General features: G+C 36.0%; 1 protein-coding gene across 1 annotated transcript; it reads left to right on the forward strand.

Moving 5' to 3' along the window:
* Positions 1–749: 749 nt before the first annotated feature.
* Positions 750–15,276, forward strand: ZBTB41 (zinc finger and BTB domain containing 41). The gene is made up of 11 exons (XM_088524367.1): positions 750–790; positions 1,157–2,399; positions 4,631–4,838; positions 5,902–5,971; positions 7,508–7,655; positions 8,280–8,409; positions 10,326–10,421; positions 11,015–11,121; positions 12,618–12,723; positions 13,631–13,719; positions 14,462–15,276. Exons 2-11 carry the CDS (start codon positions 1,274–1,276, stop codon positions 15,103–15,105), a joined length of 2,724 nt encoding a protein of 907 aa, XP_088380493.1. The 5' UTR covers positions 750–790; positions 1,157–1,273; the 3' UTR covers positions 15,106–15,276.
* Positions 15,277–16,738: the final 1,462 nt, after the last annotated feature.

A 16,738-nucleotide genomic window follows, 5' to 3' on the forward strand; every position in this document is an offset into this window, starting at 1 on the left:
AGTAACTGTAGACTTTGATGAGAACTTTTAAGAGGGCTGTGAATACAGGCAGTCATGTTTTGAGAACTTCCAGTAGTTTTATCAAAAAGATCAGTTAATGCCTGGAGCGGGAGGAAAAAAAAAAAAAGGTACTGTTTATTATCAGAAATATTTAAGTTTTCAAATCACTGTCATAAACAGACATGGCAAATGCTGTGGAATGGACTAGCCCTGCATTAAAATGCGTTTTTGAAGCTTTAATTAAAGCAGAGAACAAACAAAAACCCCTTCATTTTCAGTATCACATTGTCACCAGGATTTAGTTTTCTTTGGAACGCTAAAAATATGATGGATAGCCCTAGCCATACACTGATAGACTGCACCCCCAAGCGGCCGTATTCCCGAGCTGCGGGACTCTCATCTGTGCGTGCTTTTTGGCCCTGAGGAAGGCATGAGAACGGCGGAAAATTCACAAGAAGGAATGCGAACTGCTTTGAAATCTTCAAGTAAAGGCACTGTAAGCACCAAAAAAGGGCATTACTGGGGAAAGCGACAGCTAGAACGCCCTGAGTGATCTGTAATGGAGAGCGGCTGCCGAGACGCTCCCTCAATCAAACGCGTCTTTTCCTTGCCCCTCAGTGAACGCGCGCGGCAGCGCCCGCCTCGCGCTGGCGGCGGGTAACGGTCACCACGGCCCCGGCCGCCCCGCCCCGCGCATGCTCCGCGCCGGGCTCGCAGCGAGGCTGCGCGTGACGCGCGGCGCCGGAACCCGGAAGCGGGCGGCGGCGCTTGGCGGGCGGCGGGAGCGCCGGTGCGTGAGGCCGCGGGGCCGCCCCGGCGGGAGCGGGAAGGAGGGAGGGAGGGAGGGAGGAGCCGCCGGCGCCGCCATTTTGCGGGGCAGGGGGGACGGGCGCCCCGGCGGGGGCGGGCCCGGGGCGCCCTGCTCTGGCCTCGGCCCCCCGCTCCGGCCCGGCCGCGCGGCGCGGGGGCCTCCGCGGCGGGGACAAAGAGCCGAGGCGGGCGGGGAGCGGCCTCCCAGCGCTGCAGGGGGCTGTGCTGCTGCCCTGGTGAGCTGTAAGCACCCAGGGTGCGTGGCCTGAGGATGCCTGAGCGAAGCAACGTTTGATAATCAGCCCCAAAGTTGTGCTCTGCATCATTTGCTGTCCGTCTTTTGCAGGTTATGACATTAGCCCTGCACGTTCTCTCGGAAAGGCCTGGAGCAGAAGGAAGTCGCCACTTGGGTTTTTTTCCCCATCCCCTATGAAGCACCAGGTTTTAAGGCTGCGCTTCTGCAATGAAGAAAAGGAGGCGGCACGCGGCAAATCTAAGTGAAAAGGTTCATCTCGGCCATGAGAAGGACGCTGCGAACCAGATCCTTGTGGTAGGCTGCGAGCAGGGAATTGTGTCTGCGCCTGCAGAAGCAGCCCCTGCAGATCACCTTGAGTCTTCTCCAGAACTCTCACCATCATCAGAACAAAGAAAGCTCCTCAGCTCGTTGCAGTACAACAAAAATCTACTGAAATACCTAAATGACGATAGACAGAAGCATCCGTCATTTTGCGATTTACTCATAATTGTAGAAGGCAAAGAATTTAGTGCTCACAAAGTTGTAGTGGCTGTTGGAAGTAGTTATTTTCATGCCTGTTTGAGCAAAAATCCAAGCACTGATGTTGTCACGTTAGATCATGTAACTCATTCTGTCTTTCAGCATTTACTTGAGTTTCTGTACACCTCTGAGTTTTTTGTATATAAAAATGAAATTCCATTAGTGCTGGAAGCAGCAAAATTTTTAGATATCATCGATGCTGTCAAGCTACTAAATAACGAGAGTGTTTCTAACATACAATCTGAAGTGGTAACTGATGCCCCGACGCCAGTAGAAACACTCAGTGAATTGACTGGTAAACTGTTAAATAGTCATCAGTGCAGTTTTTGTGGACGAAGCTTCTGTTACAAGAAGTCCTTAGAAAATCACTTGACTAGGGCCCACAGATCTCTTTCACTGGAAAGAAAACATGGGTTAAAAATGGTTGAGAAGGCTGATTTTTCCACTAGGCGATCTACAAGAAACCGTAAATGTCCAGCTAAGTTTGATAACAGTGACAATGAAAGTGGTGACTTTTCTGACAGCAATTTGGAAAAAGTCAGCTCTGACAAGGACACGTCAGATAGAAGCGAATCTGAAGACAGTGAAAGTGACTGCAATGCTGATGAAGAAGGACAGGAAGAGGAGGCATCAGGTGAAGAAGATTCAGAGACTGAAGAGCAAAGTGAGAAAGAGCATAATGATACAGAAGAAGGTTCCGAGGCAGTTGATTTGGTGGGAAATATTCCTGAAGGCTTAGCTCCAGTAATTATTCAAACCAGTAGCAAAAAACTACTGCAGTGTCCCAAGTGTGACAAAAAATTTGATCGAATAGGTAAGAGCATGTTAGGCTGATTGTTTTTTGGTGCATGGTTGTACTATCTATCTGGGAAATAAGCAGTTTCTCTTTTCTACACAATGAAGATTAGATTTTCTGGGTTTTTTTCCCCCTGCAACCCAGTATGATGCCAATTTTTCTACGTGTATAAACTGTTCTGTCTTTGGTGCTCATCAACATGAATAAATGGACTAGTTGCACTTGATAAAAATCTAAAAATATTAAATTCATTACATTTTTATTTTTCTAAATTCTGGTAATTAGTATATGAAGCAGCCTTGAAAAGGGAGGGAATAACAAGGTGTAAAATGTGAATTGCTTGAAGTCTGTAATTGTATCATGTTTTCCTCTAAATTAATTTCAAGAAACTAGGCTCAAGTTTATTATTACTGTACTAAAGCAGCATTAATGGCACAGCCTGAAATTCTTCTGTTTTAGGTGATGCTCAAGACCTAGTCACTCTGGCCTTTACCTTGATTTTCATGGACTATGGTTAACACAGAATAATATTTTGGCTGCCTAATCTGATTTATTAGGCCAGTGTTTGTTACAATCAGATCTAGATGTGGTAGTTGGTCCAAATATGCGAGGAGTCAAAGCTGCAGTCGTGGCTCATCCAAAGCTTTCCCATTCTCTGTTTCTTTGTTAAAGATCTTCCTTTATATACTACTGCATTCTGGATTTAGTATTTTTGTTTTCTTTCAACTGGAATGCTTACTGTTGAATTATGGCTGTTGCAGGTAATGACTCCATTTAGTTTAGGGGAAGTGGAAAAGAAATAGTTTCTCATAGTGTTAGGTGCATTTATTTTAACTACTTATATGATAAATTCGTTGTGTCATTCATGATTTGGAAAGTTTTAGGGTTTATGAAAATGGAGTGTGTCTGGTATGTGTGTGTATTAATTCCCACTAAAAGTCCAGCTTGCTGTTTGTTGCTCAAATAGTGGTCTAATATGAATGTGAAAGTAGGTCTTATTTTCCTGTTATCAAAACAAAACAACAAAAAAACAAAAACACTTCACCATAACAAATATTTTGTATTCATGAATTGTTTTATCTTTTCTATACTGCTCTTCATTTTTTAAAGCACTTGACAAGCATTACCTAGTTGAGCTTTACAACAGTTGGCTAAGTAGCATTATCAAAGTTTTACAGATGGGAGTACTGAGGTGAAATGAATTGTCCGAGGTCACTGATTATATAACAGTAACTATTCAACATAAAAAGGTGAGACTTAACCTGTAATGCCATATCTTAAATAAAGACAGAAATTTTCCTGAATTTGAGGACTTTGATATTGAAAATCTACTGTGCTTGTAAAGGTTTAGGACTGTAATGATATATTTTGATCTGATACACAGCGGAAGTCCTTTTCTTTTTGCATTTTCATAACTTACAGTTCTAGGTTTTGTGCATGAAAACAGAGAGTGGCATTAAATCAAATAATACTTAGTGAGCCTCATAAGCTTATATTGCTGTAAAACATTGATTTGTGTTTTATGCTTTACAGCTTTGCTGCTTTTTAATCTAAACACCTAGAAATATGATGCATAATTCACCAGAAAAGAACAGTTCAAAATGGACATCCTACAATAGACTATACATAGGTAGATCCTCAGTGTAGGACTGAATTCTGTCCTTAGGAAAGTCAGTGATAAGCAGAAGAGAGAATACAGGCAGTGTGAAAGACCTGAGAGAGCAGCACTTAATATAATATCTTGGGTCCTAAATACAGATTACTTGCAAGTTTTGATATTGTTTGTTGAGTCTTGTTATTTGAAGAGCCTTGCCTTTAATTATTCCCTTGTTACACAGTTGTTCCTTGTTCTGAAGTGATATTTTATAAATCAATGTAATGAAAAAGTGTTTTATCTTTCCGTACTTAAGGACAGAGCGTGCTCTAGGGACAAAGGGCATCAAACTCTAGCGTAGGTTTTAGAGTAATACAGAAGTATTTTGGTTTTACTCCTATCTTGAAAATAGGTAAAGTGGAAGTTTTTAGAGGAACCTTAGTTTAAACCTTTTAGGAGAACCTGTGTAATCACTGCATAGTTCTCATCTGCAAATCAGTAAAACAGTAGAACTCTTTAGATTTGTGCAGAAGATACTTAGATTGGTCATATTTAAGAGCATATGGAATGAGCTCCAATGCGTGCGTATTGTAGAAAAAATCTGTTATAGTTTGTGTTAATAAGTTTTTTTTATTATTATTATTATATTTTGTAGGCAAGTATGAGAGCCATACACGTGTACACACGGGTGAGAAGCCTTTTGAGTGTGATATATGCCATCAGCGCTATTCAACCAAGTCCAACTTGACAGTGCACAGAAAGAAACACTCTGGTGATACTGACTTTCATAAAAAGGAGCACAAATGTCCCTACTGCAATAAGCTGCATGCAAGTAAGAAGACTTTAGCAAAACATGTGAAGAGGCAAGTATGAGTGCTTTTGTCTTGTATGTCCGAGGAAACATTTTCCCATTTCAAAACGGAAGATAAATATATGCATGTGCACACACACACACATGTGCACACACACTCAAGCAAACTTTCTGCTTAAAAACAAAGCAGAAAGCTTTCAAAATAAAAATTCCATTTTCAAAAGACGGGGATTAGCCATATTGTGCCTTTCCTAGCACATAATGGACATGGAAATGGACTAACAACAATTGCAGAGCAGTTCTGTCATGACAGTTCTATCATTGTTTTTACTATAAATGTTAGCATGTCTATTAAGCTAACTGTTGGGCATAATAGTCTTAGCAAGTACCTTTGTTTTTTAATTCAGTGAAAGAATAAAAGATCTTGCCTGTTTTTGCATGCGGATGTTACGCAGGTGATGATAACGTACAGACAAGCTATTTCCTTACAGATTCCTTTAGGTGAATGAATTGTTTGTGGCAGATGTTATTCTACAATATTATTTACATGTTACTCCTCTCTCTTTCCTTTGTAAAGACCCATAAACCGTTATAGTTGAAACATTTCTTACCCATTACTGTAAGCAATTCTACAGGATGTTATATAAGTCAGCACTGCTCCACAGTTTTTTTATACTTCAGGACTGAATACTTAATATTTGGTTCTGCTGGTCTGCTGATACTTTGCATAAAATAGTGACTATAGAGATGGACATTCAGTATTTGAGTGATTTTGTCGAGGAAAGTTATAAATACTTATTTACAAAGAAAGGAATCAAATATAGTCTGGATTTAATATTTCAATTAGAACTTCTTGATCAAGTGTTTGCAAGCAGGTAAATATATCCTTGACCTTATGTTCATCTATTCCATTAAATTCATGATAATTTCTTCATTTCCTGTCCAGACTGCATTTATATCTGAACTGTAACACTTTTTTTTTCTTTTTTTTCCCCGGTCAACTCTTTTGATGACTGATGGGGAACTGAAAAGAACTGGAATGAGTGCCTCTGTTTAACTGCTAATTAATATGAAAACACTTTTGGTCAATTTCTCAGCTTCTGTCTTTCTTCTAGGTTTCATCCAGAGAATGTACAAGAATTTCTTTCTCTCAAGAAGACAAAGAGTGAAGGTTGGAAATGTGATGTAAGTAGTACTTCAGCCTTTCTAGGGCTTTCATTTGCATTTCATTTTCATAAAGTTACTATTTTATTTTGCAACTTTATTTAAGTGAAAATATGCTATGTGTTTTTTGCACAGCTTTGTAAACCATTGTATGAATTTGTTCTGTATGCAATGAAATAAAAACTGAACTTTATTCTGTATATAAAACTGTATATATTCAGTGTATTCTGTATATACTATGCCGTGGCAGAAGAGCAATTACCAAGCTGCATTCTACAGTAGTTTTCATGCAGTACATTTTTTCATGTGATCCACTATTACCTTTATTATAATGTATTTATTTGCAGGCTTCAGAGTTATGAGTAATTAAACATCAGAGGTTGGCTTTCCCATTAATTATGAACTTTATATACTGACCATAACATATACTTTTTTGGGAGACATCCTCAATAGCAATGTAAACATATGTTAATTATAAGACATTTTCTCACTTATCTGCATGTACATGTTAACAGATGTAAATATGTGCTAGATCTGTATCTGCATATGAAATCATAGAATCCTTTCCTTCATTTCCCCCAGGAGAGGGATATGTGAAATTATATATGCACTATTTTTGCTTTCTTTTTAAGGAATCAGTATTCTTTTCCTGGCCAGACAGATGTTTTGTTTATGCTAACTGCTGTATGTCCAGAAGGTTTTAGAGATAGGTGCTATAACATGACACAGTTATTAATACTGCTGTATTTATAAATGTTGCTTTGTTAATAATTTTCCTGTAAAAATGTTTATAGTAGGATACTGGGAATTTTTCTGTAGGAATTATTATTGTTCATTCTGCAGGTGATGTACCAGAGGCTGTTACCTTGCAGACTGTGTTATTTTATATGAGCATCTTACAGATTTCCTTTGTTTATAACTGTGAAACTATTTAAAGGAGGGAACTAACATTTTACAGAGTCAATATTTCCTTCTTGGAAAGCATTTTTATCAGATGAATGCTTCAGTGAGCTCTTTGCATGTGTTTGTTTTTTCTTAAGTGAAATTTTTTAAAATGTGGAATTTTTAAAAAGATGCTGCTTATGTGTCTCTAGTAATATGCACTGGAAATGGATTTTGAAGGAAAATGGACTTGGGAAAAAGCTGTGTAACAGTTTTCTGCCATGGTCCCACAGATTAGTTTCAGCATCCAAAAGTAGGACAAATCCAATTTTTTCAGTTGGGTAATTTTCTGCTGAGTTACCATGTTGAAACACCCTAGGAAAGAGTGCTGTATGTTGGAGTCACTAGAAAGACTGACAGTGAAGCATGTGGCTGTTTGTAGGAGTAGTCAGTAGCCTGAGTCAGCCTGATTTCTATGACCAGTTTATTAGGCTTTATGTAAGGCAAGTTGCAAATTGAGAGGAAGTATGCTCTTTAAAAATACATGTTTTGTTTAATTTTACATTGTGGCAGACTGCAGATGGACTAAACTTGCAAAGTTTTTTTAAATAGAGGTAAAAAAAAAAACTTGTTTATAACTGATGCATTTTTGACCCAAGTGTATTATTGTTTTAGATTTGTAAGAAATCTTTCACTCGAAGACCCCATTTAGAAGAACATATGATTCTTCACTCTCAGGATAAACCCTTCAAGTGTACCTACTGTGAAGAGCACTTTAAATCACGATTTGCAAGATTGAAACATCAAGAAAAATTCCATCTCGGTATAGAAACCTCCTTCTGACATGTAAACAATAGATTTAATGTAAAAACCTCATCCACTCGTATATGGCCTGATCAGCCTGGTTTTTATCCTCCCCATGTCTTTTCCAATTACTTCCTTTTGAGGGGTTGTATTATAATATATAAATGCAATTATATCTATAAATGCAAAGCTCGAAGGGGAACGAGTGGTGAGGTTTGTTTTAATACTGTGTTTTGAGTAGATTGGTTATTGACTGTGGAGTGAGATTTTCCTGAAGCTTTACAAAGACCCTTTTCCTACTGAGAAAAACATTTCTGTCAGTTAGGAACTAGGAAATAGATGAATGACAGTAATGGAAATCTATTTTCTGGAATAGTCTGATTACACTTAATCATTTTTGTCTACTAATGCTAAATTTTTTGCTTTACTATCATGATCCTTGTCAAAATTCCAAGTTTTTGCAATAGTTATTCTAAGTGAAATTACAAGTAGTTTAAGTATGCTAACTATATTATAGAAGTTAATCCTTTGTTAGATAAAACCCTTGCTGTGTAAATTGATCAGGTTTTTCACAAGTCACAAATCTGTGCATCTTCCTTGGTTGAACTGATAGTTAATATTCTGTGCGTCTGTCTCCTTACAGGGCCTTTTCCTTGTGATATCTGTGGCCGTCAGTTTAACGACACGGGGAATCTGAAGCGCCACATAGAATGTACTCACGGAGGAAAGAGGAAATGGACATGTTTCATCTGCGGCAAATCCGTTAGGGAACGGTAAGGAATTACCTAACTGTTTGAACATTAGTAAAACAGAGAATTATGTGGCATGCTTAGATTCTGAATGTATTTTGGCTTTGAGTTTTTAAGGTAAGTGAGTCCGTTTCAAAGGATTAGGGTATCAGAAAGTAGTATCAGAACCACAGGTTGCACAGGTTCTGATAACACCTAAATACAAGGTTGGTAAATGTAGGGTAACTACAACTCAACAGGTAGAGTTGTATTGAGAGTTGTCTTCAGTTGAGGTTATTGTGTTGTCTGAGAAGATCTTTCCTTTCTTTGGGAAAGAGTTTTCTTCCATATGCATTTAGGCAAATACATTGATGAGGACTGGAAGATGAGGAGCATTTGATGAGAATGACTAAGAACAAACTGTTTCTATAAACACAGTTTGACAAAAGATGGAATATTACTGTAAAATCTTTATCACTTCTTCCCTAAAGGAAGAAAAACTTCGTTATTTTTTGTTAATTTCTAAAAATGAAAGTTCTAAATACTGAGTAAAAGGCCTGTTATACTCTTGTCCATGTACATAGTTCTAAATAATAATTAATAGAGGAAACAGAATAAACTCTTTAATGTAGTTCAGTCTATGAATAAGTTGTAATGCATAGAAGTTGTAGAAATAACTTTCTCCTTTACCCATGAACTCATTTTCTATTCTAGGTGTATTGAGAGGGGAAAAAAAAAAAGTGAATTTTAAGCAGTTGTTCACAAGGCTTCAGTGCATGTATTTTATTCTGCTCTTTATTAAGGATATGTTAACTTTTCCAATGACTGGCAAAAAAACCCTGAAGTGTTATAAAAGAAAAGCTTGACCCTAAGAGGTTATGTTTGGTATGTATTTTCTAGTAGCTTCATAAATGGAGTATGCAGGTGTTAATATAAAATGTACTAACGCAATATTGAAGTAGTAAGTGGTTAGTCTTTCTATTCTGTGAAGCACATTCTGTACCGTAAGGCAAACATCTCCATGTTTCAAATTTCATTTAAATTATGCAATGTAGTTAAATATTTAAATGTTACTATCATTATGGAATCACAAACAATGCTATCATTAGGAATCACAAACTCTTAATGGAAAGCATGAGAAGTATCTTTGACAAATAATATTTAATAGTGGTATGAGATCTAAGGACTTTCTGTTTTGCTTAGTGTACACACATGCGCACATGCCAACTCTCTGTAAAGTAAATTTTATTATCTGCTTCCTTCTTTCGAATTTTCACTTTTTTTTTCTTTTTATATTTGGAAGGTGATAGTAGAAGTAAACTTACATATCTATGTGTATGTATATATGTGTACATAACTATATGTGATAAATATTGTTATAAAATATGAACACATAAATATATGTTTTTATATTTTAAATAAACTCTGTACTGAATTAACTTGAATTAGGATCCATGATCTGGATTCCTTTTATTTTCACTTCAAAGCTGTGCTTAATATTCTTAATATCTACATTAAACATAATGCCCTTTAGTCATTCTAAACAGGAAAAATATAGTCATTTTAGTTACTTAAGTCACATCAACTTTAAGATGACAAATACCTCGAGCTAGCTGAGGGTGTGTATAAATCTTCAATAAAATAATAGAAATCAGTAGTAACAAGGAGATCATCATGTTAGAAAATACTGTCCAAACTGATGTTTTCTTTAATGTATGTAGTCCAAACATATGCTTACACAATGTGCTGCTTTAATTACCTTGTTTCTTGAGCCAGCTTGTTTAGCGAATAGCTTGGTGCATTACATTTGAATGTATACATATTTATCTCTCTAAATTGAGCCAGTTATTGGATACATTGCAATCCGTCAGAGTTAAAAAATACTTAGAACATGAAATTCTCTTCAAAGTGGCAGTGATACCGAGTGCTTACAGTTACGTTTTGCTGCCTTTGTTGCGCAGCACAACTTTGAAAGAACACTTGAGAATTCATAGTGGAGAGAAGCCTCATCTTTGCAGTATTTGCGGGCAGAGTTTTCGTCATGGAAGCTCTTACAGGTACAGATTTTTAGTATATTGAGATGCTGAAGTGTCTTTTATTTCTTAATTTATGTGTGCTCTTTATGGAAGTATTTTTTTAAGGTATGTGTTTTATTTATTCTTATGCCAGGAGCATTAGTAAATGCTTTAAAAATGTTTGAATATTGAAAATATGCTAGTCTTTTGTGAAAAATCTTTCAAATGTTAACACAAGATATGCTTGTGTTCTGTTTGTAGATAGAATGCCATGTGAATCTTGTATCAAAGTTTACTTTCTTGTACATCTAAAACTATGTCTCTTATTCAAGAAGAAGAAAAGCTGAGGAGTAAAATGTCGTGCTAAATTAGCTTCAGATAGGAAAGTTCAGCTGTGTTCTCTCTTGCTATTTTAGCAGTTAAGACTATCTTAGTTGAAAGCTACTTCCCAACATTTGTGTGAGCTATGAAAAAAAGAATTCTTGTATCCTGCACTGAAGTTGATTATATGTATAGATTATGTTTTTTTTTTTTTTTTTAAAAAGTGGTGGTTACATTTGGTGGTTACATTTATGACCACAATCATGCTAATTTCAACCAGTGACATGGAAGTGTTTTTCTCTGTTTTAATACAGGCTTCATCTAAGAGTCCACCATGATGACAAGAGATATGAATGTGAAGAATGTGGGAAAACCTTTATTCGGCATGACCATCTGACAAAACACAAAAAAATACACTCAGGTAGGCATTTTTGAAAATCATTTCAAAATTGCTATTTTGAAAAAAACAAATGTAAGTGTAATAGGAAAATTATCTTTTGTTTGTTTTTTACAGTACATATAATATTTTTGCCATGATAAATGTTCCTTGTTATTTTTAAACTGCTGAAGTAGGATTAATCTGCTTATATGTTTTGAAGGTTTAAAAGCCAAATGTTTCCTCCATGTTAACATAAAAAGCTGAGGGACAGTCAAAAACATGTAACAAAAATATGTGACACAGAATTGTTTAATTAAAAAAAAAAAAAGCAAAAGTGAAAAAGGAGGATTTTTATGAGTTTGGATTTCTTTTTTTAATAGCAAGTGTCTGAAACATACCACAACACAGAAGAAGCTGTCAAAATCTCTGTCAGAGTTTGTACACTGATCACTTTAATGAACATCAACAGGGTGTTCTCTTTTCAGAGAAGGAGGAAGGGGGGAAAAAAAGGAAGATAGTGGGGGTCAACCTTGAGAAAAGGAAGAGGGAAATGGTCACGAGGAAGAAAGCACTTTAAAAATCTTTATATTTCAGTGATAGCAGGAAGGTTATCAGATCTATAGGAGAGGGGAACATCCAGTGGAGAATTTTCCTTTTGCAGAACAGGATCCCTTGGGATCCTGTTGCTTTGTAGGTGTTTCAAGAATCATGAACATATGCAAGTGATCAGAGTCTAAACTTCCTGAGCCATTATTTTGAAGGACAGCTTCTTTTTTAGTGTTTGCAATCATGTCTGCTATAAAATAAAGAAATCTTTGAAAACTCAAGAACCAAAAAAAAAAATCCTCTTTTCTGCTCTATTTGCTTTTTCCCTCCTCTAGAAAGTTACATTCTTTGACTGTCCACAATCCTCCTGCTTACATGCGAAGAAACATTCTTCCACTTTGTAGAAGATCTCAAGATGACTAAAAAGAATCAAGATACTTTTAAACAGCAGCATAAAAGAAAAAGGTAAATATGTAAAACAGGCTAATTAAAAACCCACTTAGATGTAATTTTAAGCTCTAGAAATTAATGGCTGAAAGTAAGTTGTATGTTTAAATAAGCTTCTGTTTTAGAGCCTCTTGGGTATGAATTTTTGAACATACAACATTGCAGGATGTAAGAGAATGGTTTCCTAGTAATTGTTTCAAACCTCCCTTTTCTTCTCATGCAGTGGGTATTTGGGGAAGTGTCCCCCTAACTAATGAGCATAAATTGCTACATAGGCCTCAGGAAAGGTCAGAAATAGGCATAAAAAAAGAGTGGTAAAAAATCCTGTTCTGATAGAACTAGCCATACATCCTGATCTTTATCCTCTGGTAACACAGGATCTTTTGGTATAAATGCTGAAAAAGGTATGGAAGAGCTTGATTGCCTGGACTTTGGTCATGCATACGGCTATGTTGTATGTATTACAATTGCAGCTCTTACACATTTAAAAAGATAGCAAAAGTTCTGGAAGTTTAATAAAATTCTGTTGAATTTTGCCCTTAAAGGTGAAAAAGCACATCAGTGTGAGGAATGTGGAAAGTGTTTTGGTCGTAGAGATCACCTCACTGTTCATTATAAAAGTGTTCATCTAGGGGAAAAAGTTTGGCAGAAGTAAGTATGTTTTTGGTAACTGCATAAGCACTTTTGTACTATAACTGAACTTTTGTTATGACTTGTACATTCATGCAGGGTTGTAGTGGTCTGTGTTTGTCATTTACTTTAGTTCTTGGTAGAGATATCATTATGGTTTGAAATAGATGCTGGAAAATTATATTCACTATTTAAACAACACTTGGTAACATAATTAAGGAAATAGAACTTGATAACCAAATTTTAATCCTGTAGAGGCTGTCTTACTGTTGGTCTGCATAGATGTTTTGCTATAATATTTCTTACTGTTTAGTTAAGACTGAATTACCAGCTTTCATTTAGGCACTGTGAAAACTCTCCCACACCTGCCTATTTTAGAAGTTGGTAGTAGTTTATTAGTTTGAAAGTAGGTAAAAGTTATGAAGCCGTAAGTGTGTGTGTGTTTATAGAGAGACTGAAAATACAGTATGGTTTTTAATTCTTCCAAAAATAAGCCTTTCAGAGATTTTTCAAATGAAAAATGGAAACCTATTTTTTTTTCAAATAATGTATTTTAAATGTTTTTCTTTGCTAGCATTGCATAACACTATAATTTTTTGTGGGTCTATTTTATGTTTATTTGTTTGTTTGTTTTTTCCCTTTCATAGCAAGTAGCCTAAACCATTGTTAATACTTAACTTATGGCATAATTTTGTCTTTGTCTTTTAATCCAGCAGAGAATAATAGTGAATATAGAAAAGAACTTAAATGATATAATTGATACATGTTTATATATATATATATATATATGGTGGGAAATATGAATGCAGGTGAAGAAATGTGCAAACTTTGAAATTCAGCTATTAAGATTTTCTAAAAGCTCTGTGGTTATAGTGTTAATGTTCTTATTTTAAAAAAAATAACATGAAATATGTTTCCTTCTTTAAAGATACAAAGCAACATTTCATCAATGTGAAGTCTGTAAGAAAGTTTTTAAAGGGAAATCAAGTTTGGAAATGCATTTTAGGACACATTCAGGTAAAAAAATATATATGTGTAGGAGTCTGTACATCAAAATTGATGGAGTTGTTTAAATCATTGTAGCTCTTGAGCACTTGGGGCAAGAGTAGCCATTTTCTTGGTCATATGTTGGCCCTTCCTGAATAGAGTCTTCTGAATATACCAGTTGAAATAGTATGAATCCTCAACACAGAGTTTGTAGTGTGCTCTCTGCACCTCTTCATTAATCTACAGATGCAAATTGCATACGCCTGCAATTTGCAAATTTACCAGACTTTCTAATCAGTTTTGTGGTGCAGGCAATACTAAATTTCGGTTGATAATACAAAGTTTTGAAATCTATTTGGGCAAATTTATGTTTTTATATGTGCTTTGTTACTGTTCATGCCTTGTGTTTCCAAGAGTTATTATCCTTTTGAAATATGGAAAAATATAAATTGAGCTAATTGAATATCAGTATTATACCAATTTAAAGATTATTATTTTTTAATTTGGTTTATATTCTTTGTGTACTTGGCAAAGATCCCAAGTATTGGGGTAACTGATTTAAAGGAAAGGATATACTACTATCATTCTTATTAGGACACTCTTGATTCCCAGATCACTGACGAACATATTCTTTCTTTGCAGTGGAACTGTTTTTATAATAAGTTTCTATACTATAACACATAGAATGTGTGCATTTCCATAAGTATGTGTGTGAGATGGTTTTACTTAGCATAACCTTTTATCTTTAATTCTTAGTTTTGCTTCTTCCTAGGTGAGAAACCATACAAATGTCAAATCTGTAATCAGTCTTTCAGAATTAAGAAGACGTTAACAAAACACATGGTTATTCATTCAGATGCTCGACCTTTTAATTGCCAGCATTGCAACGCAACATTTAAACGAAAAGACAAGCTGAAGTATCATATTGATCACGTGCACGGAACGAAGGCTGCAGAGGAGGCGCTGACATCTTCTTCAGAGGAAAAGCTAGTTTCCGTACCAGTCCAGTACACGTCTGATGACAAAGTTTACCAAACGGAGGATAAAGAGTATGTGGAACAGTCAAAAGCATATCAAACAGAAGCTAAAAGTTTGCTGCAGAATGTAGCTCCAGAAGTGTGCGTGCCGGTGACTTTGGTGCCCGTTCAGATGTCTGAGCCGCCCGCGGCTCTGGTGCAGCACCCTGCTCAGCCACACGCCATGCTCCCTGCCCAGCCCGAGCAGGCGGACTATCAGCGAGCCCCGGATTTATCATTTTTGGAGAAATACACCCTCACTCCACAACCTGCAAATATTGTTCATCCTGTAAGGCCCGAGCAAATGTTGGATCCCAGAGACCAGTCATATCTTGGAACTTTACTGGGGCTAGATGCAGCTCCTACTGTGCAAAATATTTCAAACAATGAACATTCATGATCTGACCATAACATTCCACCTAACTTTCTAAGCCATTAGCCAACAGAAGGCTGATATGGCAATCAAGATTTATATTTCATTTGGACTCATGAGTCTTCTGCATAGTTTTGGAAAAACAGGTTTGTTTACATAATATTTGAACATATAGGCACACTTTTATGCATATCAAGAGAGTGTTTCTTGTTAAGAGTTTTTAAAAAGCTTACAGATGGTCTTTTAAAAAAATATGCTCTGAAATACCTTTTAAGGTTAGTTTGCCGAAAAATATAATTACATATGTGACTATTAATTTAAAATTGTTGGCCTTTCTGCATCTCACAGAGTAAAAGAATAAGGGTTATGTCCAGTTCATTAAAAGTCGTAATGAGGATCAGGGGGCAGGAATATTACAAAAAAAAAATCAATTTGCGCTTTACATATAAATTAAAATATAATTGAACCCTCAAACATTTTTAGGGGGTTTAAATTCTGCCTGACGGTTAAGGCTAGCCACTGGACACCAGAACTAGATTCTTCTAGAAACTAATTCAGATACTCTCACGTCACCAAGCAGAATGCTGTAAAGACTCCCCAAAGTAAGAAAATCAAATATAGAGAGATTAGGCTACCTAAATCAGGTTTCTTATTTATTCCTCGGTCTCCAGTGTTACATATTGAATTGTGTCTGAGAATTTAGACATCAGTATTGCCTAATTTTCTAAAGATGGTTCTATATAAATTTTTGTCTTTTTTCTTGCTTCTTTATTCTTCCTTTTTTTTTAAAGTGTGCCCAACACTATAACTTTGAGAGAAATCATAGTATTTGCAAAGTCATTTTAACCTATGAAGAGTAATAAAGGATTGGCATGGCTTATCCTTGTTAGAGCATAAATTTTGCTTTAATGTCTTACTACCATGCTCAGTTTCAAGTTTTGCAATGAAAAAAAAATTTAAAGGCTATTATTTCCAGCATAGCACTCTACTTTTATTTAAAGAAATAAATAATAATTACAAATCTCTCATGAGTTGCTAACACAATGTTCTGTTTTGTGTTTCAGTTTCTTTTTCTATGGTTATAAAACAAAGTCGAACTCTTGAGAGTATTCCATATCTTTAATTTTAACTTTTTCTCTACTAAATGTAACAGTTTTTTCAAAAGGAACCATTTTGTAGTAGAAGTTTAGCGTAATTTATAATGAAATCTAGTGTTACTTAAGCACACATCAAATTGTCTATTTTAAGCATTCTCTAAAAATGATATTCTCTGTGCTGATTAGGTCAAGATTATGCCAAAGAAATTATGGGAAGTCATATTTTCCTTTTAATTATTCCTCATAGGAGTTACATTCTAAGGCAAAGTTTTCCCCAGTTTCCTCAGAAATCTGCTATTCTTACTACTTTAAAGAAATTTTATAGTAAGGTTGTAAAACGGGAAACCGGAAGTATGGGTGTTACTGTGAGCAACTTAAATTTATCCAAAGGCCTGACTACAAATGGTCTGTGATGAAAAGTTCTTTTATCAGCCCAGTTCTATAAACTCTAAATTAACACTGATCATTTTAAGTTCCGTTTAAGTACTTTAGATGCCAGGTTCTTTTAATGCCCATCTACTTCAGTACTGAGCAGGTTGTGAGAGAGGGGCCAGGGCTGCCTG

The sequence above is a fragment of the Tinamus guttatus genome, unplaced genomic scaffold, assembly GCF_059628265.1.
Source record: "Tinamus guttatus ecotype Peru unplaced genomic scaffold, ASM5962826v1 Tinamus_guttatus_pri_ptg000211l, whole genome shotgun sequence".
NCBI lineage: Eukaryota > Metazoa > Chordata > Aves > Tinamiformes > Tinamidae > Tinamus > Tinamus guttatus.